Raw genomic sequence first — 24,908 nt, 5'->3', positions numbered from 1 at the left:
AGAAAAAAACCCACGCCACGGTAATTTAGGGCAATTAAGAATGCAGGTCTCTTTGCAAGTAGCTTACCCGATGTGTGTGGGGTCAGGGAAAGGAATGGGAAAGAGGAGGGGGAAAACACATAAACTCGCCAGATATTCTGTGTGTAGTAAGCAGCCCAAAGCTTTACTAAAAATATTTCCTTTAAGAGCATGCTCCTTCCTAAATGTTGTAATTATGCAAAATGTTTTCCTCCCTCTCTTCCCCCACTCCCTCCCAGTCTGCCTGCTGCAGACATCAATTGCTGCCGCAGAAACATTCGGGAACCTGGAAGAGAGCCCTGCACAGCTGTGCCGGTCGCAGTCAGAGGTCCGGTAGACAGCCCTTCCTTCCCAGGGCTGGACACGCACTCAGAATATTCTCAGGCACCCAATGCAACCACACTGGGTCTTCTCTCTCACCAGGACAGTGGGAAGCAGCTACCCATAGAAATCATGCTTGTAAACCGGTAGCTTACAAAAATGAGCAGATGCTTCCTAGTGCTGTTTTATTAGCTTTTTCAACCTCCTCAAAACCTCTAGAGAACAGTGGTTGTCAGCCTTGGATACACATTGGAGTCACCTGGAGAACTTTAAAAACTAATGCCTAAGCTCCACCCCGGAATTTCTGAGTTACTTGTTCTGGGTGAAGCCTGAACACCAAAAGTTTTAAAAGCTCCCTAGCTGGGGGGCACCTGGGTGGCTCAGTTGGTTAAACGTCTGATTTTTGGCTCAGGTCATGATCTTTCAGTTCGTGGGTTCGAGCCCCATGTTGGGCTCTGTGCTGACAGCTCAGAGCCCGATTTGGATTCTGTGTCTCCCTGGATCTCTGCCCCTCCCCCAGGCGCGCGCGCGCGTGTGTGTGTGTGTGTGTGTGTGTGTGTGTGTGTGTGCTCTCTCTCTTTCTCAAAAGTAAATAAACATTAAAAAAAATTTAAAAGCTCCCTAGCTGATTCTAACATGCAGCCAAAGCTGCAACTCATGACACTATAGTAGTTCTAAAACTTGAGAGCCCATCAGGATCACCAGGAGGGCCTGTCACAACACAGACTCCTGGACTCCAGCCCTGAAGCCTCTGATTCCATGGGGCGGGGCGGGGGGGGGGGGTGGGGAGCAGGTCCTGAGAACCTGCATTTCTAACAAATCCCAGGTGAAGCTCATGCTATGGGTTTGGGGAATCACACTGCTCTAGGTATTTGAAGACAGATATATATGACAAAAAACAAGACAAACTTCTGTGGAAAATGTTCTAAGAAAAATACCCATTTCCTGTTTAAGTGCCCAGAGAAGAAGTCCTAAACCCACCATCTCAAGTTGTGACATAGTTCCCCAGTTCCAGTTTAGGCCAATAATGTTATATACAGCCATATAAAACCTCCTTGAATGGAAATGTGGAAACCAGCTTGGTTTACTTTTTCTTCATGTTATTCCATAAACTCTTACAAGTTAGAGTCATTACTATTGAAACTGATGGTGGCGCTCACTGTGTTCAGGAGTGTGCCCCAAGATAACTGAAGATTACCATCAATTAGCTCTCATTTTCATGACTTAAGAAAGGCTTAACCTCGGATCTCACATCTGAGCCTGGAAGCTGAGCATGTTAAGCTTCCTTGAATATTATTTTAAAAAGCATTACTTGCCTTCATGGTTGCTGGAGAAATACCCCCCTCTGATATAGGACGACTGGCAGTTAGGCACTTCTGAAAGAGAAACAGACACACACTTTGTCAATAGTTTCTGCAGGTGAATCAGCATATGGGTTGAACTGCAGCTCTCCAGTAAGGCCCCCTAAAGCTTCCCCTACCCCAAGGTCATGTCTTTCTGGTCCTGTCCTAGGAAAGAGGTACCACCCTAATAAGTAACATGGGGAACACTGTCACCCACCATTTGAAAGTAGGACTCTTGACTCCTAATCAAGAGAACTAGGAGGGAAAAACGATGCTTCATTCTCATAACATTTTGGAAATTTGCTAACACAGTTAATGGTAGAAAAAGAAACTGGCTTTCAAAAGGCCAAGCTTGGCCTTCTGTTTCTAACTGACTTGGGAGCTTTGGGGTTTGGAGAGGGAGGAGGGGTGCTTTAGATCTTCCCCAATTTGCCCCCCTTTACAGCGGATGGTCACATTCAATTCTACTCTAATGGGTGAAGGTGCTTTTTAGGCCCAAGAGATGAGGGGATTTGAGGTTAGGAAGCTAGGACAAGAGCTGGCAGGAGGGAGGGGATTGTTGTTTGCAAGTACATTTCCCCATGTTGGAGCTGGTAGAATCAAACCCATGCTCAAGTGAACTCTTCTTCAAGCATTACATTATCAAGGTGTCTATGGAGAGGAAAGCTGGTGAGCTGAGTTGTGCCCAGTTGGGACACACAAATTACAGATATGGTAACATCTGCTGAATGTCTTGAATTCAGGGATAGTCTGGGGTGAAAAACTTGCCAGGACAGATTAAAATGTCAATCCCAAAGGAAAAATGTTGCTGGTCATGCCTGCTCCTGAGAAAAATACATCAAAGCCTTCAGAAGGAAAGCCCAGTGGGAATTTTATAAGCTATCAATACCTATACACTTGATTTTTTTTTATCATAAAGCAACAGATGTCTGCCTTCTGTCTACCTCCCCAGGCTTTCTCATAACCCATTTCTGCCTGAATTAATCAATCTACATATTATCTCCCAGAAGGCCAAGAGCAAATTCTATATCCCATTCCATTTGCAAAAACCATTCAAATACATACTGCCCCACCCCTCCCCACAGCCTTCAAGAAAAACACCCATGGAAAAGGCTGAAAACCCACACACCACCCTCAAATTCCCTTAGCACCAACTGCAAGAAAAGAGTGAAAAAGTTTAAGCAATTTCTGAAAGAAGAGGAAAAGAAGAGGAGGAAACAGTTTCTAAATGTGCAAACTGTAGAATTCCCACCCTCCTCTCCCCTAATGACCTCATTTAATGTGTCTGGCCTATAAGGTATGTAGTTAGTGAGTAGTGTGGGGGGTGGCAGGGGGAAAGCTCCCAAGTACAGCTTAAACTTCCTGATATGCTTCCATTTCTAGACGAGAGGTCCCATAACCAGACAACAGGTGCCCTAAGTGCCCTAACATGTTACCTCTCCCCATGTACACCAGCAGCCTCTGAAGGTTACCAGGAACTTCCCCCAATGAAAGCATTGCAACAGGGCAGTGAATCCCGCGAAGCAATCAAGACCACCTTTTCCATGGTGCGCCCAGTACTCTGTACTGCTATGTCACCCCAGGTGTGTTCTCAGAGTACCATTCATTCCAAGAACAGAAAGAATCCCACCCTCCATGTGGACCCTTTTCCTTATGCTCACACTGGGAGTTTATGAGTCTACTGTATTCAAAAAGAAATCCATGAAACTAGGGGCAGGACTAAAATGCAGAAATGGTATTTCCTTTGTCCAGTGACCCTAAGATAAGGGGTCTTAAAAAGGGCATTGCCAAGACTGGAGCTTCAGTCTTGGACTCGGACGAGTACTCCCTACCACTTTTGAATGCCTCCTGCACTTCCTACCAACCGATGGCTTTTCTGTTTTGTTCTGTATTTGGTTATGCATCAACAAGTCTGCTTCACTAGCTCCTAAGTTCTTAAAGGGTGATTTTTATAAAATGATTCCCTACGGCCCTGCACACAGAAGACAATACCGACCAGACAGATAAATGAGAGAATGAAGAAAGGAGTGGCATGATTTTATGCTAACCTGAATCAACGCAGTAATCCCGGGGCTCCTGCTTGATGCCCATTGGTGACTGGAACCCATGTGTTGGGGGGCCTGGCATGCCTGGGACCCCATGTTCATAGAGTGGATCATGGTATTCTTGTTTGAATCCCTGAGGGGGTGGGGGAGCTGCAGGGACAATAGGTTCGGACATTTGCCGGTGGTAATTGGGGCGATTATCTCCAGGAACTCCTGACTGAGGAGGGAAGGGGTGGCAGGGTTCAGACAGTTGTCTCTGAAATCTGTAAGAAGAAAGTAGTTACAGTTTTTAACTAAGAACACGATAAATACCTACTATGATTTAGCACTGGGAATTAGAAGTTCAGACACCCTCTTCCCAAAATTATACGGCATATTTCAGACTTCTTGAGTAAGGGAGTGGCAAAAAAGCAATCAAAGCAATGACATGGTAGCCTCTTATCTCCCATGCATGTTTATTTCATGCACAGTCTATCTGTACAGTTGGGCCAGATTATGTACCTAAATATATCAGACCACTTATCTGCAAATAGTACTAACATATACATATGTTTACTAGTTCATTCATTCTTTCCCCTGTAGACAGAACTCAATTTTAAAGACCAAAGAGTACAAATTCACCACTTAGAAAATGTAATTTAAAAATCCCATTCATAATAGCAATCAAAAACATAAAACCTCAGGGATAATCAGGAAATGTGTAAGCCATATAAGAATAAAAACCTTAAACCTGGGGGTACCTGGGTGGCTCAATCAGTTAAACATCTACCTTTGGCTCAGGTCAGGATCTCACAGTTCATGATTTTGAACCCTGCTTCTGATTCTCTGCCCCTCCCCTGCTTGCATGTTCTCTCTCTCTCTCTCTCTCTCTCTCTCTCAAAAATAAATAATAAAAACCTTTAAAAAAAACCCTTAAAACTATTGTTGGAGGAAAAGAAAGAAAATTTAATTAAAGAGGAAATATTTAGGATTTTGAAGCTATTGGTTCCCTGAAAATTATTCTGTTAAAGCAATGCCTTCCCAAAATCAACCTGACAAAACGATTCTAAACTTTATTTAAAATATTCAATAATTGTTGAAAAGAAATAATGATTTTCTATTTCTATTAGATATTCACACCTTTTGTAAAATTGCAATAATTAAAACAGTAATACAAGGAATGAAAGATAGGCATATCAAAGGAACTGAATGTGAAGTTATAAAATGTCGAGTGTATTCTAAAATCTAGTACTTGCTAAAGTTTTAGCATTTCAAATTAATGGTGGAAAAGTTAGATCCTGTTTTATACCATATGTCAAAACCAATTTCATATGGATTCAAGATTTCAATGTGAAACCTTAGTGGTAGAGTAAATATATATATGAAAATATATGATCTTGGAGTGAGGGAAAACCTTTCTACACATCATACCAACAGCAGAAATCATCAAGATAAATATGGATATTCCTCATTGTATAAATCTCTATAGTTCAAAAAACACCAGAAACAAAATAAAAAGAAAACAAACTGAAGAAAACATCTGTAACAGTCAGAAAATATCAGAAAAAATAAACAAAACCAAAACTAAAACAAGATGGGGAAAAGTCTCTAACAGATACAGCACTGTTAAATTTGTTGACAGAAGCAGCCTTTAAAAATCAGTAAAGAATGAATATCCTATGGCGCCTGGGTGGCTCAGTCGGCTGAGTGTCTGGCTTCAGCCCAGGTCATGATCTCGTGGTTGATGAGTTTGAGCCCGAGCCCTGTGTCGGGCTCTGTGCTGACAGCTCAGAGTCTGGAGCCTGCTTCAGATTCTGTGTCTCCCTCTCTGTTTCTGCCCCTTCCCCGCTCACGCTCTGTCTCTTTCTATCTCAAATATAAATGAACATTAAAAAAAAATTATGAATATCCTGGTAGAAAAAAATGGGTTAAGAATACAAATAGGAAAATCAGTAAAGAAGAGACACTAATGATCATAAACAAACAAAAGGTTCAAGTTCATTAGTAACTGAAAAAGTACTAAGAGAGAACAGGTTTGTCCTGGTTACTTGGAGGATGAACAGGCAGCTAATAAATCTGTGCCTGGCACATAAAAAGCGCTGTAGCTACAAGGATGGGCACCAATGTGGCTCAGTACATTATGATATGGCTACTCAGTTGAAAGCAACAAATATGATGTAATATACAAATATGTAAGAACCTGGAAAGGTATTTTTGATATATTGTGAAAAAGTACGAAGAACATCAAGTTTTTGCAAATATAAAAAGTACTTATGAAAAAAAAAGCATTTGTGGTGTCATACAAAATCCTGGGAAGAGCTGCACCTAAATGTGTGAATACTGCTTATCTTTGGTTGATTATTATTTTAGGTGATTTTTTTTTTGTTCATCTACAATTTAATAAATATGATTATTTTATAATAAGACAGAACCATAAAACGCTTTTATTCTTAACTGAATATCATAACATCCTTTAGCTGTCGGAGGGACGCCTGGGTGGCTCAGGTCGGTTAAGCGTCTGACTTTGGTCCAGGTCATGACCTCACGGTTTGTGGGTCGGAGCCCTGCGTCTGGCTCTGTGCTCACAGTGCAGAGCCTGCTTCAGATTCTGTGTCTCCCTCTCTCTCTGCCCCTGCCCCGCTTGTGCTCTCTCTCTCAAAAATAAACAAACATTCAAAAATTAGAAAAATTATTAAGAAAATACCCTTTAGCTGTCAGAAAAATCTGAAACTGTGCCAACTGGCCTTTCTTTGTTGGAAAGGCAGTGCAGTAAAAAGGAAAGTGACAGAGGGCAGATTTTCTTGGCTTCAGTTTCCTCCTCTGTAACATGGGGGTGTATCAGCCACCAAAATGCTGCTGGAACGATGAAATAAAATCATGTCTACAGAGCCTGGTTTCTGCCACAGCCATACGCACTGACACACTGGTGTAGACTTCAGCGGTGCCGGTGTAGAAGTCAGAGAGTGTAACCCTCGAAGAGAGATGTCAGTCCATGAAATATGTATAAGGCACTCATCCACGTGTTTAAGGAAAAGCATTTCTGAATATATGCCCTCAGGTAGAAAGCAGGAGCCAAGGTTCAGGGAAAAATAAAAAACTGAGCACTAATTTCCCCCAATTTCTAACAATAGAATCCTGTCATATTAAGGCCTCCCTCCAAATTTAGCTTGAACCCTATTAATAGTTTTCCTGAGATAATTTAAACTTGATTTGAATCAATCTGTGGCAACAGGTGGCCAACAGATTTGTAGAACATCAAGATTTGAAATCCTTAACTGAAGAGATCAGGATGCATATAAAACATCGTTTAGATCGGGGTTTAGCATGGCACTCACTCTGTGTGACTCCTTACTACCTTACCAAAAGCAGCACCGGAAGATCATGTCACAACATGAAGACCACCAAACAATTTTACAAATACCTATCCTTTCACCCCAGACACCAAAGGCATCAGGATTTGTCTGGCCAATACATGAAGCAAGCTTTACAAACTACGGAAGCTTCGGCGGGCTGAGAGCCTTTCACCGGGGCGCCGACTGCATTGCGGTGCAACTTCATCAGGAATGCGGATTTTCAAGGTTGCTGTTATTTAAGGAAACCTTCCATGGTCTTTGAAGAAGTGCAAATTTGAAACCCGGGTTTAGGCTTGACATTTAGAACACAGGCCCCAGCAGCACACTGCAAACCTGAAATTTCTGAAGCAAATTCTGAAGAAGTGGGCAGAAGAGAAAGATGAAGATACTCTCAAGGCCTTATTTTTATCAGGTACCAAACCTACTGCTAGCAGGAAGGAACAGTAACAGGGGCACGTCTTCCACATTCTCTCCTCTCTGCCACCATCTTCGCACCTTCAAAGGTGACCTCCACAAGTCACTTCCTTTGATGGCGCCGAGAGGGCACAGAACCGCTCAGTTCTGTAACTAGAGCCTCTGCTGGCAGGCCCAAGCCCTTCCCTTCCTCTCGGTGCCTATCTTCTCAGCTTCCAGAATGAAACTTTAGAGTTGGCCTGGTGTGGTCCCTTCAGGAAAAGGTACTTCCATATGGGCACCAGCCAGCAGCCCCTGTCCCTCCCCCAAGCTGCACTTGAATGGTGCACGGTGCTTAAGGGCCTGGGATCTGCAAAACAGAGTCTATAATTGGGATGGTTCAGGCCGGGTTTGTTTTGAGGGAGTGGCAGTGGCAAAGGGGATCTTAAGGGTAGGTCACAGAACCAACATACTTGGAGAAAGATTCTCTCAGAGCTTGCTGTTGATAATGGCTTTTATTTGCAGAGATGAGTAAAGTAATTCCGTTCTTGTCCTTAAAATACATTCCGTGAACTTTACTCACTGCCCTTCATTTGAACCCCTTCCCCTTTCCGCAATCCTTTTGAAGTATCTAAGAATGTGTTGTATATATAATACAGCAATGACAAAGATGCCTCTTGTTTACTGAGGCAGGCAATCATTTTCAATGGAGAGGCAGCTTGGTTCCTAACAAACCCCTTCTCCTGCTCACCCCCCTCTCCCCCCTTCCTCCCCCAACCCGTCATCCCAAGAGAACTCCCCAGGCTGTGGTGAACTCACAGTTGGTGAGCAAAAGGAGATTTCTGACTATTGGGTGAGCTTAAATTCAATAGGTTACGGATTAAGGCTTTTTCAGTGCCAGTTTATTTAAAGAAACAGTTATTTATTTATTTGTCAGATTTATATAGCGCCTTTCCTCCCAAGAGCTCACCCACGCTACCAACATTTGGTTTACGTTATGAAAACCGTTAGATGCTTTTTCTGCATTTCCTTTTCGGTTTCTGCTGCCAACACACAGAGTAAACACAATGCTTAGAGGAAGAAAGGAGAAAAGTGTGGATCTGATGAAGGCTACACAGTGGCTATGGGTGCCAGGTAAAGTAGCCATGGTTCAGAGGCCAGCTGGGAGAGGATACATAAAATCGGCCAAGAAACCAATACCATGTACTTAACGTTTCCATTTAGGCTAAGAGAAGATACAACAGGAAAGCAGCATAGCTGGGTAAGAGGCTGTGGCTGTGAAGGCAGAAGATCCTGGGCTGAAATCCAATCTTTACCACTTATTGGCTGTGTGACCTTGGGTGAGTTATATAACCGCTCTGAGCCTCATTTTCCTTGTCAATAAAGTAAGGACAACCCGGATACCTCTCCAAAGGTCTGTTGTAAAGATTACATAAACCAATGCATGAAACCACCCCTGGCACACTGTTAAGTTCTCAATATACACTACCTTCAAACACCACCATCAACTGCCCCATCTCATCCCCCAACCCCCAATAAACTAAATTCAGAAGCTATACAAATATAAGGGGAGATCTTAAGGAACTGGGAGAAAACTATCACATGCACATAACAGAGTCCACTAGCTGCCTACCCAAAATCCATTCTCCTTTCTCACAATGAAAGTGCTGATTTTCATTCACATTTATTTCACACTAATGTTTATTTTCCTGCCATAAACCAAGAGCCAGACACTGTTGCAAAACAAAACTCAAACACTCCCTAAAAGCACAGCACAGAACTCTGCAAAAGCTCTCAGGGCTCTGTGAGGTCTGTCAGCACTGTGTACATGCAAACTGGACCATCTAAACTGTGATAAAACATTGATAGAGGAGGAACAAAATATGTCCTTTAAAGGCCTGGATGTTTGTCTGGTTTCCCAACATCAAACATGCAAGAAGGAAGGTGATGGAAATACAAGATGTCCCCAGAGTATCAGCTGCCGAAAGTATTAGTTTTATATGTACAACACTAATAAGTCTGACGATGAAAAGATTATAGATAAAGGGAGTTTCACCCGTTAAAAACCTAGCATCGACTGATGAAGCATCAGAAGTTCCTAAGTTGTGGTATCTGTATCATTTTAGGAAGATTCCTTTAATAGCTTTCTTTATGGATTATAAAAGCAATCTTTAAAAAGTAAAAGTGTCATAGAAGCTAGCATTTATTGAGTACCTTCTCTGTGCCAGTATGATTTCATTTAACCCACCCAATGTTTCTATGTGGGAAGTTATCTACTCTTCTTCCATTTTCACATGAAGAAACCCAAGCTTAGACAATTTAAGTGCCTGCCTGAGGTCATACGGATAGGAGACAGCAGAGCTCCCGGGACTCAATCCCAGGCCTAACTCCGGAGCCCATACTGTTTCTATAACTGCTTTTAAATACTCCCTTGATGGTATTTAAACAAAAATCATATAGTCCAGACAGCTAGAAAACTCCCATGTTTGGAAATTAAGAAATATATTTTTAAAGAACTACAGGATTGAGAGAACAATAGGATTGAGAGAGAATATTTCTATTGAAATAGAAAACACTTAGAACTGAGCTTTTAAATCAAATCAGAATTAATTTAAGTCAGGACTTGTGGTATGCAGCTGAAGCAGGACTTGGGTAGGGAAATCAAATAACTGGTTATCCAAATCAGGACATTTCAGGGAGTAAAAAGGAAAGGTATGAGTAGTGACTTCCAGATAAGGCATAAACCATATTGACCTGGGAAAAACTGAATGTATGGTCACCCCAGCCTTAGGAGAAGTTTTATTTGGTTATGTGTTTATACTATAAAGACAAAAAGCTAAGAAATTAACGAGTGAATCATCCAACCAAAGCAGTTAGGAAAAGAAAAACAGTAAACTGAAAGAAAGTAGAAATAATAAAATTATTTTCATAAGAGCCAAGAGAAATCAATGAAATAGAAAACATCTAATAGAGAGGATGAGCAAAACTGAAGCTGATTTGTTGAAAAGACAAATGATATTGTCTGCCAAGGACTAACTAGAGATTTCACGGCAATTAATTTTAAAACTCACACCAAATGGAAAATTTCCCAGAAAAAGTAATTTATTAAATTCACTCAACTAAATAGAAATTCAGAGCAGGACTAGAAAAGTGAAGACACTTAACCAGTAATTAAAAATCTTCCCACAAAGAAAATACCAGGCCCAAATGGTTTACTGGTAAATTCTTCCAAAAATTCAAGGAATAAGAAATTCCAATTTCACATGCGCTATTCTAGTATACATTAAAAGGAGGACACCCTCTATTTATCTGATGAAAATTACTTTAATGTTAAAACCCAACAAGGATAATACAAGAAAGGAAAATTATACATTATCCTCAATCATAGACAGCGATGCACAAGTCCTAAATACAGGGGCACCTAGCTCAGTCAGTGGAGCGTCTGACTTCAGCTCAGGTCATGATCTCGCGGTTCGCGAGGTTAAGCCTCGTGTCAGGCTCTGTGCTGGCAGGAGCCTGGAACCTGCCTTGGATTCTGTGTCTCCCTTACTCTCTGTCCCTCTCCGACTTACACTCTGTCTCTATCAAAAATAGATAAAACATTAAAAAATTTTTAAGAAATCCTAAATACCATACTGGAATACAAAGTCCAGTGATGTTAAAAAAGGTAACCCATAACCAGTAAGTTGGGTTTATCACACGAATACAATGCTGGTTGCATATAAACCAATGTAACTCACCACATTAAGAAATGGAAGGAGAAAATTCATTTGATCAGGTCAACAGAGGCAGAAAAAATGATCAAATTCAATATCCATTCATATTAAAACTCTGAGTAAACAAAGAATACAAGGAAATTTCCTTTAGCTTGACAAAAGGTAACAACAACAACAACAACAACAAAACCTCTAGTAAACACGGTGAAATGCCACAAACAAGCCCTCTTAAGATTCAGAACTACAAACACCCCACACTGTAACCATCAGAAGTACATTATTCAGCCTGTCAAAGAAGGTTCCATTAAGCATCTCAGAGACTCAGTTTCGGATCCCAAAGTGAATGTGTGCTGCCATACATAACATGCTATTAACAGCCGTGCGTGGAGAGGAGATGCGTCAGACACATTCACTTCATTCCAGGCCAGGCTACAAATATGACTCACAGTCAAGTTCCTCCCTCTCTAAAAACTACAAAATCTAAAGGACAAAAATGAATGGCAATTTATTGGGGATGGACTTTAAGAGAGGAAGTACAAACAGCAGAAAGACTTGAGTATATTAAACATAGCATCTTCAGGGAATGAGTAGCTATCTATCGAATCACAATTCCAGAAAACTTAAGCTCATTCCTTTAAGCTTTGAAACCTTGATCAGAACCACTGAGGGAGAGAACTTTCTCAAACGGGTTAGGCGATTTGCTCTTCTAGAAGATGCTGTGCCTAACTGACCCTTTCTTGAGGACTTGGGAGCACTCTATCAATTTCAGCAGGATAGCCTATTACAACGCTGATGCCTCTGGGGAACATCAAGAAGTAGGAGATTCTTCCACTAGCAGTACTCTCTTAAATGTTGTGCTTCTTGATGCTGGGTGAGAGAGCAGGGTATCCCAAAATTCTTCGATGATAAATTTCCTAGTGGAGCCCTTTCAATGGAATTGTGGGGACTCCTTCACCTTGAGTTGTAATGAGAAATGGTATATAACGAAGGACAAAATCATACCTGACCAGTACAATGGGTATATAAGGTAGGAACGTTTTCTAAATTCTTCCACCTAGCCCATGTAAACATCATAAACAGTATGATGAAAAAACTTTTGAGATCAGGATGGCTGAACGAAAAACACACCCACTCTTTAAGGAGCGGCTGGTCTTTAAGGATAAATGGAACATGTTTCAACATGCCAAATTACATGGTTTGTTTTTTTTTTCCCCTCCTTGTGGGGGAGGAAATCACAAATATAAATCATGGCTTCCAAACACAGTATTTATCTTCTAAAAATAACTTATGAGTTGTGAAGAATTATATACTAAGATCATTCAGAAAATTAAGAATATACCTTTGCCTAGATTATGTTGTTTAAAGTATAATCCTAGCAAACTGCTATCACTATCAATAAACATACACTGAGGACAAGTAAGATACCAGGCCAAGAAGGGTCTAAAGCATGGTTTTTAAACCTCAAAAAGTTTATTCAACTGCAGAGATAAGGCATACTGTGAGCAAAACAAAAAAGATACCTGTCACAACATGAGTTTAGATAAGTGAAGTAGGAATTTAGTAGGATTTTGTAATTTAAGACATGGATAAAGTTCTGGCAGTTAGCAACGCTCCCCCCCCCCCCACCCCCCCGCCCAGCCATCATAACCAAAACAAATGGTGCAATTATGAATTAATGTTTTGGTTTCTAAATGTAGGCCCTTGTATTTGGCTATGTGACCATTAGGAAGTCCCTTAGCTGCTCTGAGGCCTAATATTCTTATCTATGAAATAGTGTATTTCACTCTGCTCTGTTACAGGACTGTTAATAAAAAGCTCAAATAAGACTGTAGTTCCTTCTATCCTGCAAAATGCCATATATTTTTGTTAGGGGGTTACTTTTGAAGTAATATTGCTTAAATAAAAAGCTAGCAAAGAGCAAACTACAAAAAAACGTAATCTACCCCATTTCAGGCAGGCGTAACAATTATTAGAGGTGGGATTATTAAGCTTGTTCTCACACACACGCAATTATTGTTACTTTTACAAAATCAGACCAGAGATTTTAGTTTGCCTCATTTTCTGTGTGCTCTCCACTACCTACAAGCAAAATCATTTGCCACGTTTCTGATGTATTTTGCATCACACAAATATCACGTGGACACCCCCGTTAATAACAGACAAGGGCAAGAGAACAAAATTCAGAGTACTGGGTACTTGATGCTTAAGGAAAAGGTGGGGTGGAGTAAGGATGGGGGCAGAAGAGACAGCCGGATAGTGATTTCTCCAAGTGGGACAGTGAAGTATCCAGGCTATGCCCCAGACACACCAAACTCAAAATCAAGGGTGGAGTAAGGAATTTGCATCTTGAGTAATTCCACGGGAACTCCTGTACCCTTGCAACTTTGCAACTACAGTGCCCTGGGGTAGAAGACTAACTGCCTCAGTGGTGCTTTTACTTCATCGATTTAGGACTTTGCCCTTCACCCCAGTTCTCTCAAGGATCTCTGTACCCGCCCAGTGTGTGCAAGGTCTTTTATTCTAGACCCATATTCCCAATGGCAGCATGTAGGGGAGGTAAATCCAAGACGGACAGGCAAAGTTCAGGGAGGAATCCCCCCTAAAAAGAAACACCTGGTTTCTGGTCCCTGCCTCTGTCTCTTTGGACCCTTGAGGGAAGACACTCCTACATCTCAGGGATCAAACCTCCCCCTTTTGGGAGGGGGCCGGGTAGCCTGGTGACAAACCTGTCTGCCGGGGCTGTGGGAGGACAAACATTGTCTTTACACAAGCCCCCTGGATAAGAAACAGGGATTGAGGGGGGACTATGAATCAAAGAGATTTAACATGAAATAATTTCCCCTTACACGTGGTAGAACGTTTGTTTAAGTATTTCAAATACCAAATCTAATGCTCCACCTCATCCCTCCTCCTTACTTAATAATCCCTGCAGACACACCAGGAAGATACTGTTTAAAAACACAACACCAAAAAAAAACTATTGAAATAAAAATGGTGTCCAGGCCTGAGTTTACCAACTGGCAGGCCTGCAGAGTGATTCTGCCCACAGGGAGGTTTTGTTTAGTCTGCAGAGAGTTGCTGTTGTTTTTAATTTGAGTTAGTTGCCAACCTAAAAAGAAAAACCACACAACCTGGGGTTTTTACACAAAAATCCACATTTCCAAATTCTCCTGAAGAAGTGCAAGGCTGTTAACAAGGTAATAAACTGGCAACACTTCGTGGTGGCTGTCTCCTTCAGATGGGCTCTCTACTGAAACCAGGGCCCTCTGCTGAGCCAGTCCCCCAGTCAGCGCTCGCCCCCTGGGGCCCTATGTATCATCAGCGTTCACGGCTCTTGGCCTCACGAGGGGACTAAAGACTAACCAGGCAAATTATGTAGTTCTTTAGGGTGACTTTCACAGCAGGGGCGGGGAAGGGGATCAAAACCAAACAAGAACGCTTGCTTTTTTTCTGTATTTCATCTAGAAATAAAGTGACCCTCAAACAAATTTTGGGAGGCATTTGGGTTGGACCAGGCCTGGGGAAGGTATACTCTTCCCTCCTCCCTCTCCTGCCCCTCACCTCCACACCCACACGAGGCAGAACAAGAAAGACAGAAAGGAAAGGCAATGGTCACCACCTTGCAACCCCTGGTAACATCCTCACTGACGACTCTTCACCTATATACACCCCAGAGAGACTTGAAAGAAAAAGACAGGTCCCAGAACACCCTATGTAAAGGAGGGCCGCATGCATCCACAAAATTCTAAAATACCCCAATAAAGGACTTACAAGGCTGGGACCTAAAACATTAAGTTTGATGTTTGTAGGTAGGTTACCTTCCTACTGGAGTTTGTTCGACAAATGAATGACTCTGATGCCTCAATTTTCTTATTAGGAATGTAGAACTACCTACCTGGAATGAAACCAGGAGATTTCTATCTCAAAAGTAGGTAATTACAGATAAGGTCTTTAGCTAATTCCCTGTTAAAATGTGTTAAAATCAGATGAGTGATAATACCTTTTATAATTCAGCAACCTTCTGTAATACACAAGTAAAATGTTAATAAAGTATTTATGGGTAGCATAAACCAAGGCTCAATTCTAGTAGGCAGGATCCAATGAGGAGCCAGGAGACTTGCCCTCAGGGAGGGTCAGCAGGTTGTGTATCCTGGTCAAGCCACTCTGTTTCTACCTGCATAATAGGGGGATAGTACTAATGATCTCTCCCTTATCTACTTCATAAATCATTCGGAGTGCCTCAAGAACAGGTCATATTCATATCATCATTCATCTTACCTCACAAGGGGCTTCGATGCACTGAGATCTTTATAGGGACCTGGTAAATAGGACTATCTGCTTCCTCTCTCCCCACAGGGCAAAGGGGAGGCGATGGAGGCAGTGAAAGAAGCTCAGATCAGTACCCACCTCTGTTCCGACGGATACTGGTTTTCAGGCATCATCTTTGGCATCTGCAGGGGCTGATGGGGTGGCCGGGGGACCGCAAAGGTTTGCTGCTGTGGTCCAGGTTCAGGAAGCGAATGAGGGGCGGGGGCGGGGCCCACACCTTGTACCGGGCCAGCTGCAGGGGCATGTGCAGAGGTGGGCAGAGTTGCCTGAGGTGGGGGAAATAGGGAGTTCTGATGGGTGGGTGACAGGGGTGTGGTGGGAGGGGTTAATGGCTTGAACCCAGAGGGAGGCTTCCTATCATAGGCACTGTAAACAGAAAAAGAGAAGGAACCGTTAAGCTGCAATGAAGCCATTAGCATGGTCACCAGATCCAGCAGAACAGCTAGGCTAGGTTGCAGTCCATGTTGCCAGGAAATGACAGCATTAACATAGTTAAATTGCTGGCAGCCCCGAGGGAATATTTGTACCTCTGAAAAGTGACAAACACACTGCGTCACAGGGACTTGTTTAACACTTCTAGTGATTCTTCTCAAAGATAATTTTAGCCTCTGTTTCCGGTTTCCTTTTTCCCCCTTCTAACAGAATTCTCCATGTATGCGTGTGTAGGGATGGATGGGTGGGAGAGGGGAGAGTTTATGCTCTGGGAGGTTTCTGGCCCACTCTCCCAAGTATTCCAGGGTTCCCAGGAACTAGTCAGAATCTCTGTTGCAGATAAATTTCTGCTGTAACATCACTTGAATTAACGACTCTTCTCCCCCTTTCAGGCAGATCTATGTTTATCTTCTAGAGCAAAGAATGATTTAAAATTAAAGCCTCATTCCTGGGGCCTGGATATTCCTAAGTAAAGGGCACAAGCCTTGGGACTTTTTCATATATTCTGATTTGAAGATTACTTCTTTGGTGCTTAAAGTTCACATTAACATATGATAGACATGAAGAAGTATATATTCCCTCCCTAGAAGCCACAGATCAAATATCCCAGTATTCAAGGTTCTTTCCCTTAGGAGGGCTCAGTACCCCATGAACTCAGTTCCCCCATGGAGCCAGTTTAGCAGTTTTGCTTTTTATGTGCAGCACAAAGGCCCCATTTGGACTGGCCTACACTAGGGGATTACGTTGCCATGAAAGACCAGGAACGCTACGCTGAGTGTCTGCTGAATAGTACTTGAAACAGTCGGCCCGACGGCTCCTTTCTGGCCAGCCTCGCTCTGGCTCCACTTACCAATAGCTGTAGAGGCACTTTTCTCCATAGTTAGCACCGAGAGCCTGCTCATGGCTACAGGACGACAGCTCACAGGAGGGGCTGTGCAGCTCCCGTTTGATCTTGGTTGGAGGTGGGGCATGAAGCACCACTGCAATCAGAAGAGGGACGAGGGGGGAACGGAGAGAGGATAGCCGATTAACAGGGAGCACAATGCTTCCTTCTGCAAACCCTGGAACTAGCTGATTGTTCTTGGGAGTCAGGTCAAGTCTCATGCCAGAGAAAGCCAAACACTTAAACACAGAGCCTTCCATCTAAAACCAATGAGAAGTTCTGTAAAGTCACAATTCAACATCATTTTGAATAGCCATGTCTTTCCCCCCAATTTCTTTGGTGTTAGGTCTGCTTCCCAGAGGCTTTGAAATCCTTAAAAATTCGTGCAGGTGATGGTTCGTCAAGAAAAATGCAGGTGTGAGAGAATACCAAGAGTTGCAGACAGGAAGAATTTTGTTTCCAAAAAGGGCAAAAGAGCCAAAAATACATCGGTGGACATTCCACATTAGCTTATCAGAGGCTTGAGACTACCCTGGCAAACACATTTCTTACTCAGAGGCATATAAATTAAATATATGACTTTTTAAAAGTCCTTCCTAGAGCAGCTTTAAATATCAGCTCTGAGTAAGAAATACTCAACTTTAAGGGCATTTCAAAAAATTTAAAAGCAAAGGAAGACAACAATGGACTAAACCATGATCTAGGAAAGGCTAACTGCATAAGGACAAGTCCTGGAAACCTTCATGCTTTGTGCTCATGTCTGCTCTGTGCCTTTCCTACCGACCAACCAGGAAGGGCAGGTTTCATAACCAATCCTTTGAGATAAGTGCCAATTACTTTTCCAAAACTGATGAAATAATACACAGAGCTCTTGCGTAATGTTTGGAAGTCAAGGGCATGTTCCATATGTGATTCTGAGAGGACAAATTTCTTAAAATCAAGATGACTTACATGGTAGCAAAATGAAACAAAATAAAACCAGGTTTTCCCTTTCTGTCTTATCTAGGAGCGAAGTCATTTTACAGAGGGCATTTTACCCAAGGTAGAAGGACAAACTCTAAAAGACGCTACACCATGGGGGATGCCTTCTTCTACCGAGGAGTTAGAATTGCTGTTCTCTGTCCAGCTATCTTGAAGGGTGGGGGAGGAGTTAAGTTTTGTGCCGGCTACTCTCCAGTGTATCAAAGGTCTCATTAGATAGCTAACCACAGTCAGTGCCCTGGTGACCCACTTAAATTTCTGTATGACTCAGTGCTTACTCCTAATATACTTTCAGGTGTTTGGTTAATTCTTAGTGATTATATTAGGCAGAATGAGCGTAGTGATCATCTGTTTTCTTCTGCTAAGACTGAACATTCTTCTGGCCAACTGATTTCTCAGGTGCCTTCTCCAACCCCAAATTTGGGTCTCAGAAGTAAGCAAATGAGACAGATGACTATCACAGATGATAAATTTATAAAGCAAAGTCCTGCCAATGACTGACTGGAAAGGATAGGTTTTTATCTTTCCTTTCCTACATAATGCCAACTGCTTTTCCTAAATACATGAAATAAGCTCGGAACCGTAAGATTATATTTAGAAGTCGTAAGAGTCTCATGACTTTTTGATGGTGACATCATGGCAGCTACCCCTCAATTGTTATCAAATGTTTTTGGACATTTTAGACAGAAAATGACTAAGCTTATTGTTGGCAGAATGTTGTTAGTAAATGAAAAGGGAGAGTCAGACAACTTGACATAGAAAGCACTTCTTCCGGGCGCCTGGGTGGCTCAGTCGGTTAAGTGTCTCTTGATTTCAGCTTAGGTTATGATCTGGTTCATGAGTTTGAGCCCTGTGTTAAGCTCCACACTGACAGCACGGAGCCTGCTTGGGATTCTCTCTCTCGCTTTCTCATTGGCCCTCCCACCTGCACACTCTCTCTCTCAAAATAAATAAACATTAAAAAAAAGAGAAAAGACTATGTTAAAAAAAACAACAAAGCACTTCTCTAATGCAGTGCGTATTCCGGTGGTTCTCAGCACTGTCCCTTTGTCATTTGTCACCTTTCCTCTCATAAAGTTTTGGAAAAGTAATAAAGAAAGGTGTTGATACCCCAGTGTAAACAAAAGTTACATGTCCTTGAAAAGTCTACTTTTCTTTATCTAAAGAAAATCATTTATAATCACTATTTTACCTACGTTTAGAAAGTAAGCAATTATGGTATCACTCAATTTTCCTATTTAAGCTTTTGGAAATGTCTTGACATTTTCACAATGTTATTTAAAAAGTTACCAGTTCTGCTGACAAGACTAACACCAGAGGATAAACCAGAGTTGTCCAGAAAGAAAAATTTTATAATGGCTTCAGAAACCATATATACCCATTTTAAAAGAGAATCTAAACTGCCAGCTAGGTCTAATGTCTTGATTTCTTCAAATCCAGTGTGTATCATATCATTTTGCCTGCAAAATATATGATACTTTTTACTACCCTCAAATTGTCTTCTACCTGAAATCTTATGTTCTCTACACAAAGGCGGAGTTCAAGAAATACTTGATGAGTGCTCTGGTCTGAATGTTTGTGTTCCCCCCTCCCCCCCCCCCCGCCCCGCCCCAAGTTCCTATGTTGAAATCCTAATCCCCAATGTGGTGGTATTAGGAAGAGAGCTTTGGGGAGATGATTTGGTCATGAGGGTAGAGCCATGTGAGGACAAAACGAGAAGAGAGCCTTCACCCCACCATGCTGGCACCCTGATCTCAAACTTCCTGCCTCCAGAACTTGAGAAATAAATTTATGTTGTTGATGTTACCCTGTCCGTGGTGTTTCATTACAGCGGCCTGAATGGACTAAGACATTGAGTGACTGAATGGATTATGTTTCCAATGAATTCTTAACCTTGAAGGCTGGGACTCCATTTCCCCTACAAGGCAAAGCAGTGTTAGTCATAAATATTTTTTCCCCAGGAATGAACCATTTGAAAGAGAGAAAAGAATGTGGAACACGGCCAGAGTGAGATTTAAAGTTTCTCAGATCCCTGACAAGAAAATCATTAGGGGCCGTTGGAGTGGTAAGGAAGAAGGCTCAGCTCTCTACAGGGACCAGGGGATGTGTGAAGGAACCTAATTATGGCATGCATTAGTCAGAGATAGTGGTGTATTTAAAGCAGGAACTTAGAAGCCCAAGCAATGCTCCTTGCTTTCAGTCTGTTCCCTCCTTTGTAAAATGAGATATGTGATGCTGCCTTGAGAAATAAAATGGCACAGCACCTTACAGATGGTGCAATGATGTTGTGTATTAATATACTGTGCTTTCAAAAATAGAGTATTTAACTTCGCACAGGCAACTTACTAAACGATGACAGAGACCCAGGACTACAAAGCATGGTAATGAACTGGAATTTAAAAAGATCATGAACTCCTGAGGAAATTGGAAAAGAAACGCCAAAAAAGTTGAGTATGTAAATTGATAAACATTTTCTACAATTAAAAACCCCGAGTTTAAGCTCAGAGTTATAGAAGATGGGCCCATAAAGCCAATGGTGCCCTGACAAATATTCCTGGTGAGTATGGAACCATTCATTGTTGTAAATATTTCATTATTCATTCATTCATCCATTCATCCATTCATCCATTCACTGAGCATATTCTATGGGTCAAGCATCCTGGAGATGCTGAGGACAGGACGGTATGCCCAGCAAACATGGCCCTTTCTTCATGGCATGTACAATTTTGTGAGTAATCTGACTTTTAGCATCATCTCATAGATGTGTGTATAGTTAGACCTCACAGGGCCTCACAGTTCACTTCATTCAGGCCCCTACATTTATAAGGACACTGAGACCCAAAGGAATTACAGTAATTGTTCAAGGTCTTGGAGCTTCTGCTATTAGAGAAGAGAGGAAGCAAGAGCTTCTGTCATTTCAGTAATCTACTGCACTGACAGAAATGGGAGACATTTCACTCCTCCACTTTGTACATTAAAAATAGAGTACATAAACCTTTTTTCAACAAAAACAAAAATACATTACACCTGGTTGAGAGAAAGTATTCTAGAACAAAGGAAAAAATGAATAAGAACGAACCTCTGGAAAAGAACAAGGTAGACAGATCAAGACAGAGGCAGCCACATAGACTCCTTAGGATTTACTTTGCACTGAACTGCTCCTACATACATTATTTTATTCGATCTTCCCAACCCAGTGAGAAAGTTACTTCCAGTGTCCCCTCTTTATAGATGAGAAAACCCAGACTCAAAAGGGTAAGTAATCTGTCACAGTCTCGTAGCTGTAAGTGGTCAGGATTCCTACCTAAACACTGCTTAGTGTTCTATCACATTGCCTCCTAGAGGGAATCTGAGAGAAAAAGACTAAATCAAAAAGGACTTAAAAGGAATAGGGAAAGAGATGGAGAAGAAAGACAACACCAGAGAAGAGAGTGGAAGAATACTTTCTGCCAACTCTCAGGGTCTGTATCCTCATGTTTACTCTGCATTCTTCAGCTGGAGAATACAGCTGATACACCTGCATCCACTCGACTCACACCTTCCCTCTCCCTAGGCCACTAAAATGCCCAGAATCCCTCCCCCACTCCTACTGGCAACCAACATTTCCGGACTCCAGTAGCCTTTACTTATTATCAGTCCTTGCCTCCCACTCTACCTAAAAGATCTCATTCTCCCTTCTATATTCCAGTTGGCCAATATCTTCTGCTTATTTAGACAACTGCAGGAACTTTGGAGACCTGGTATCTTCCACAGTCAGTCACTGACTGGCCAGATAACACATTGCTACCATGGATACCATTTCTCTCCCCAAATGTCTTGTCCCTCCTGAAACTGACTCTAGACAATGCCCTCTCAATGCCACGTGTGAGGCAAGAACACTTTGAACTATCTGTACTCCTACTGGAGTACAAGAACTCTGTTAAGGATCCATGCACAAATATATATGGAATATTTATATATCCCATATAAATATGCGATTTATACCTCTGCTTGTCAGGGGTAGGAAAGACAAGGACAGCTATCTGATTAGATTTAAGCCCACATCTGTGGATATGCACCATAAAGTACAATGTATTGCTTTGTAGACCAGCATAACACCATTTTAAATTTAGATATTATAGTTCACAGATCAATCAACTTAACTTATTAGAAAACTCCTTGGGAGATTTTTCTATCTGACACAGTGATCAAAAATCAGGCCTGATCCTGGGGCACCTGAGTGGCTCAGTCGATTAAGCATCTGACTTCAGCTCAGGTCATGATCTTGGAGTTCATGAGTTCCTGCCCCACATCGGGCTCTGTGCTGAGAGCTCAGAGCCTGGATGGAGCTTGCTTTGGTTTCTGTGTCTCCCTCTCTCTCTTCCCCTCCCCCATTCTTTCTCTCTCTCTGTCAAACATAAACAAACATTAAAAATTAAAAAAAAAAAAAAAAAATCTGGCCTGATCCTAGCCAATGCAATAAGTCAAGAAAAATAAATAAAAGGCAAAAGGATTAGAAAGGAAAAATATAACTGTCATTATTCACAGATGGCCTAATTGGGTATGTAGAAAATATAAAAGTATCCACAAAATAGAAGAATCAATAGGCTAATTTATGAAGATGATTGGCAACAAGGCTAATATGAAAAAGAACTATTTCTGTAGACCTATGAAATCTAAAAAGTAAATTTATAATAGCAACAAATAACATCAAATACCTGGAACACATCTAATAAAAGACATGTAGGATGCCTCAGCTGAAAACTACAAAACCCAAGAAAATCACAGAATTCTCAATAAATGGAGGACTATATCATGTTCATGGGTTGGAAAGCATAATATTATAGAGATATCAATTCTTCCCAAATTTATCTATAGGCTCAATGTAACCCCAAACTAAACCTCAGCACCACCCAGAAATGAGAATAAAGAAATTACAACTACATGGACAACATGGAATCTCACAAATATGTTGAGTTAGAGCCAGACACAAAAGATTTAGGCACCATTCAAAAGGAGATGGAACCAATATACGGTGTTTAAAATCAGGATCGAGGTTACCCTGAGGGTAGTGCCTGTTCAGGGGCCACAAGGGGTCTTATATTCTGAGAAGCTTTCTGGGTCCTGATCCAAATGCTTGTACAGCTTGTCAAACTGTACTCTTATGATTGCTCTACATTATTTCAAGTCAGTTTCTTTTTTTTAATTAAGTATTAGAATTTTAATACCAGGATTGTTCACATACAGTGTTATTTTAGGAAAAATATGGAACGCTTCATGAGTTTGTGTGTCATCCTTGCACAGGGGCTGTGCTGATCTTCTCTGTATCGTTCCAAGTTTAGTATGTGTGTTGAAGTGAGACCAAATTCCTCGTTTTTAAAGAGAGCAGCCCTGTTAAACAGCATCATTGAGTTAATACTTATGAAGATTTCTCAAATTTTAAAAAATCTTTATTCTGTGAGGGTAGAGAAGCAGTCTTCCAAAGAAATAGCCCAATTGTTTTAAAATAGAAAAAAATAGACAAACTGGCCCATTCAAGAGAAATAATAATTCCCTCTGCTGACAAAATCTGTTTCCTGCCCACAAGTACAGGCTTGTGGACTCTGTCCAAGGGAGCTACCCCATGCCAGTGCTGGCAGTGAACTTCACTATTACAGCACATACGATCAAAACAAAGGAAAACACTTTTGTTGAATGTTATGATGAACGACAGTTTGATTCAAAATGAATTTCTTTTTTTAAGAAAGACAAAACCCACCTCGTCTAATAAGCCTTTCCTCTAGTGTTTCATAATCATCCAAGTTTCAATTTGCCACTGACTTTGTTGTGAATACATGTAACATTTAGGTAGTTGCTGAGTGTTAAAGAAATTGCCAATCAGTTACACTGCAGTCTGGGTGGGGTGGGGCGAAGACTAGTTGTTTCTCCTGCTTCACACACAGGCTTTGCCCACCTTCCCCTGGTAATCGTCATTCAGGTTTTGCTTTGGGGTTTTCCTCCTCCCTTCTTCAGTTTCAATACCTTCATCTGGGGCAGACTAATCTTTCCCAAATCAGCTGTGCAGGTCTGCCCTTGGGGGAGGACCTTATTTGGTCACACTCGACAGCCACGATCTTCTTACTTCACATGGAAAGTTGTGTCTCATGACGGAAGTTGACCAGAATACCAACACCTGCCTCCAAATGGCATGTCCACGAGGCTGTGTCTGGGGTGGCTAGCCTATGTCTCTCGAGCCTCTCAGAGCCCTTCTGAACAAACGTGATGTGGAATATAGTCGTGGTCAGAGACTTCTCGAGATTCCAGAGTCGTAATCCTAAAGTGAAGGTCTATTCTTAAGCTTACTACTCTCTTTGCCGCTGGCTTTAGGTCACTGTTCCTCACTTAGACCACTACCATCCCACTTCACTTCCCTCCACAGAAAGGAAATATGTACTGTTTAGTTCAAGAATGGGGGCGGGGGGTGGAGAGAGCCCAAGACGTCTGCCCATACTGTTCTTCGGTTACGGCAGTGAGTGGAGCATGAGGAAAGAAGGCAGAGGGAAGGACCATCAAGCAGAAAGACGTGTGAGTATGAAAAGGACACTGGTCAAATAGAACCAAAGAAGCCACCCAGAAAGAGCAAGTGTGATCTCTTCTCTTCTCATTTACCCTCTACTCGTCAGAGTACCCTACTGGCAAAGACTGGAGGGCTTTAAGTCACCAGATGTAGTGTCCCTTGGGACCTGTGGTTTGAACAGCACAACAAAGCCAACAGGCCTACTTTCCAATATACCGCTGCCTTTCCTTAGCTCTCGCCTTTTCTGGACAAATTTTGAGACAAAGAGCAAATAGCTAGTTCTAAGAAAAAAAGATTAGATACAATTAGGCTTAGTTTTTATATCCTACCATATTACCAGAAGAGGTCAGAAAGAGGTCTTTATTTTAGGGCTGAGTAGATTAAAAATTCATTTCAAGAATAAAATATATTCCTAATGTCTCAATATTCTTTGTAATTGCTATCGCAGTCCTGGTGAATGACAAGGACAGGAGATAATACCCTGTTCTGGGAACCGAGAAGGTTTAAGGCAGATAAAGTAAGTGGATAAGTTCTGGCACTTCAAAAGAGCATCTGGAAAAGGAGATGCCTTTTGGATTTC

At 41.8% G+C, this 24,908-nt stretch overlaps 1 protein-coding gene and 1 non-coding gene across 3 annotated transcripts in view; both read right to left on the bottom strand.

The window, feature by feature from the left end:
• ETV5 (ETS variant transcription factor 5) overlaps nucleotides 1–24,908 on the bottom strand; it is a 60,985-nt gene that overhangs the window by 16,242 nt on the left and 19,835 nt on the right. For both annotated transcript variants that reach the window (XM_060639457.2, XM_078453148.1), the window contains exons 6-9: nucleotides 16,780–16,909; nucleotides 15,576–15,863; nucleotides 3,731–3,990; nucleotides 1,656–1,715 (exon numbers count right to left, since the gene is read on the bottom strand). In XM_060639457.2, the coding sequence (XP_060495440.1) occupies nucleotides 1,656–1,715; nucleotides 3,731–3,990; nucleotides 15,576–15,863; nucleotides 16,780–16,909 (738 nt within the window). The remainder of the gene's footprint in view (nucleotides 1–1,655; nucleotides 1,716–3,730; nucleotides 3,991–15,575; nucleotides 15,864–16,779; nucleotides 16,910–24,908) is intronic.
• On the bottom strand, nucleotides 23,032–23,134 carry LOC132684407 (U6 spliceosomal RNA). Its single transcript, XR_009612630.1, has one exon. It is a non-coding gene; the product is annotated as a U6 spliceosomal RNA (small nuclear RNA).

This window comes from Panthera onca, chromosome C2, assembly GCF_046562875.1.
Source record: "Panthera onca isolate mPanOnc1 chromosome C2, mPanOnc1 haplotype 2, whole genome shotgun sequence".
Lineage (NCBI taxonomy): Eukaryota > Metazoa > Chordata > Mammalia > Carnivora > Felidae > Panthera > Panthera onca.
The sequence above is the reverse complement of the archived record's forward strand: the minus strand, read 5'-3'. Positions and strand labels throughout refer to the sequence as shown.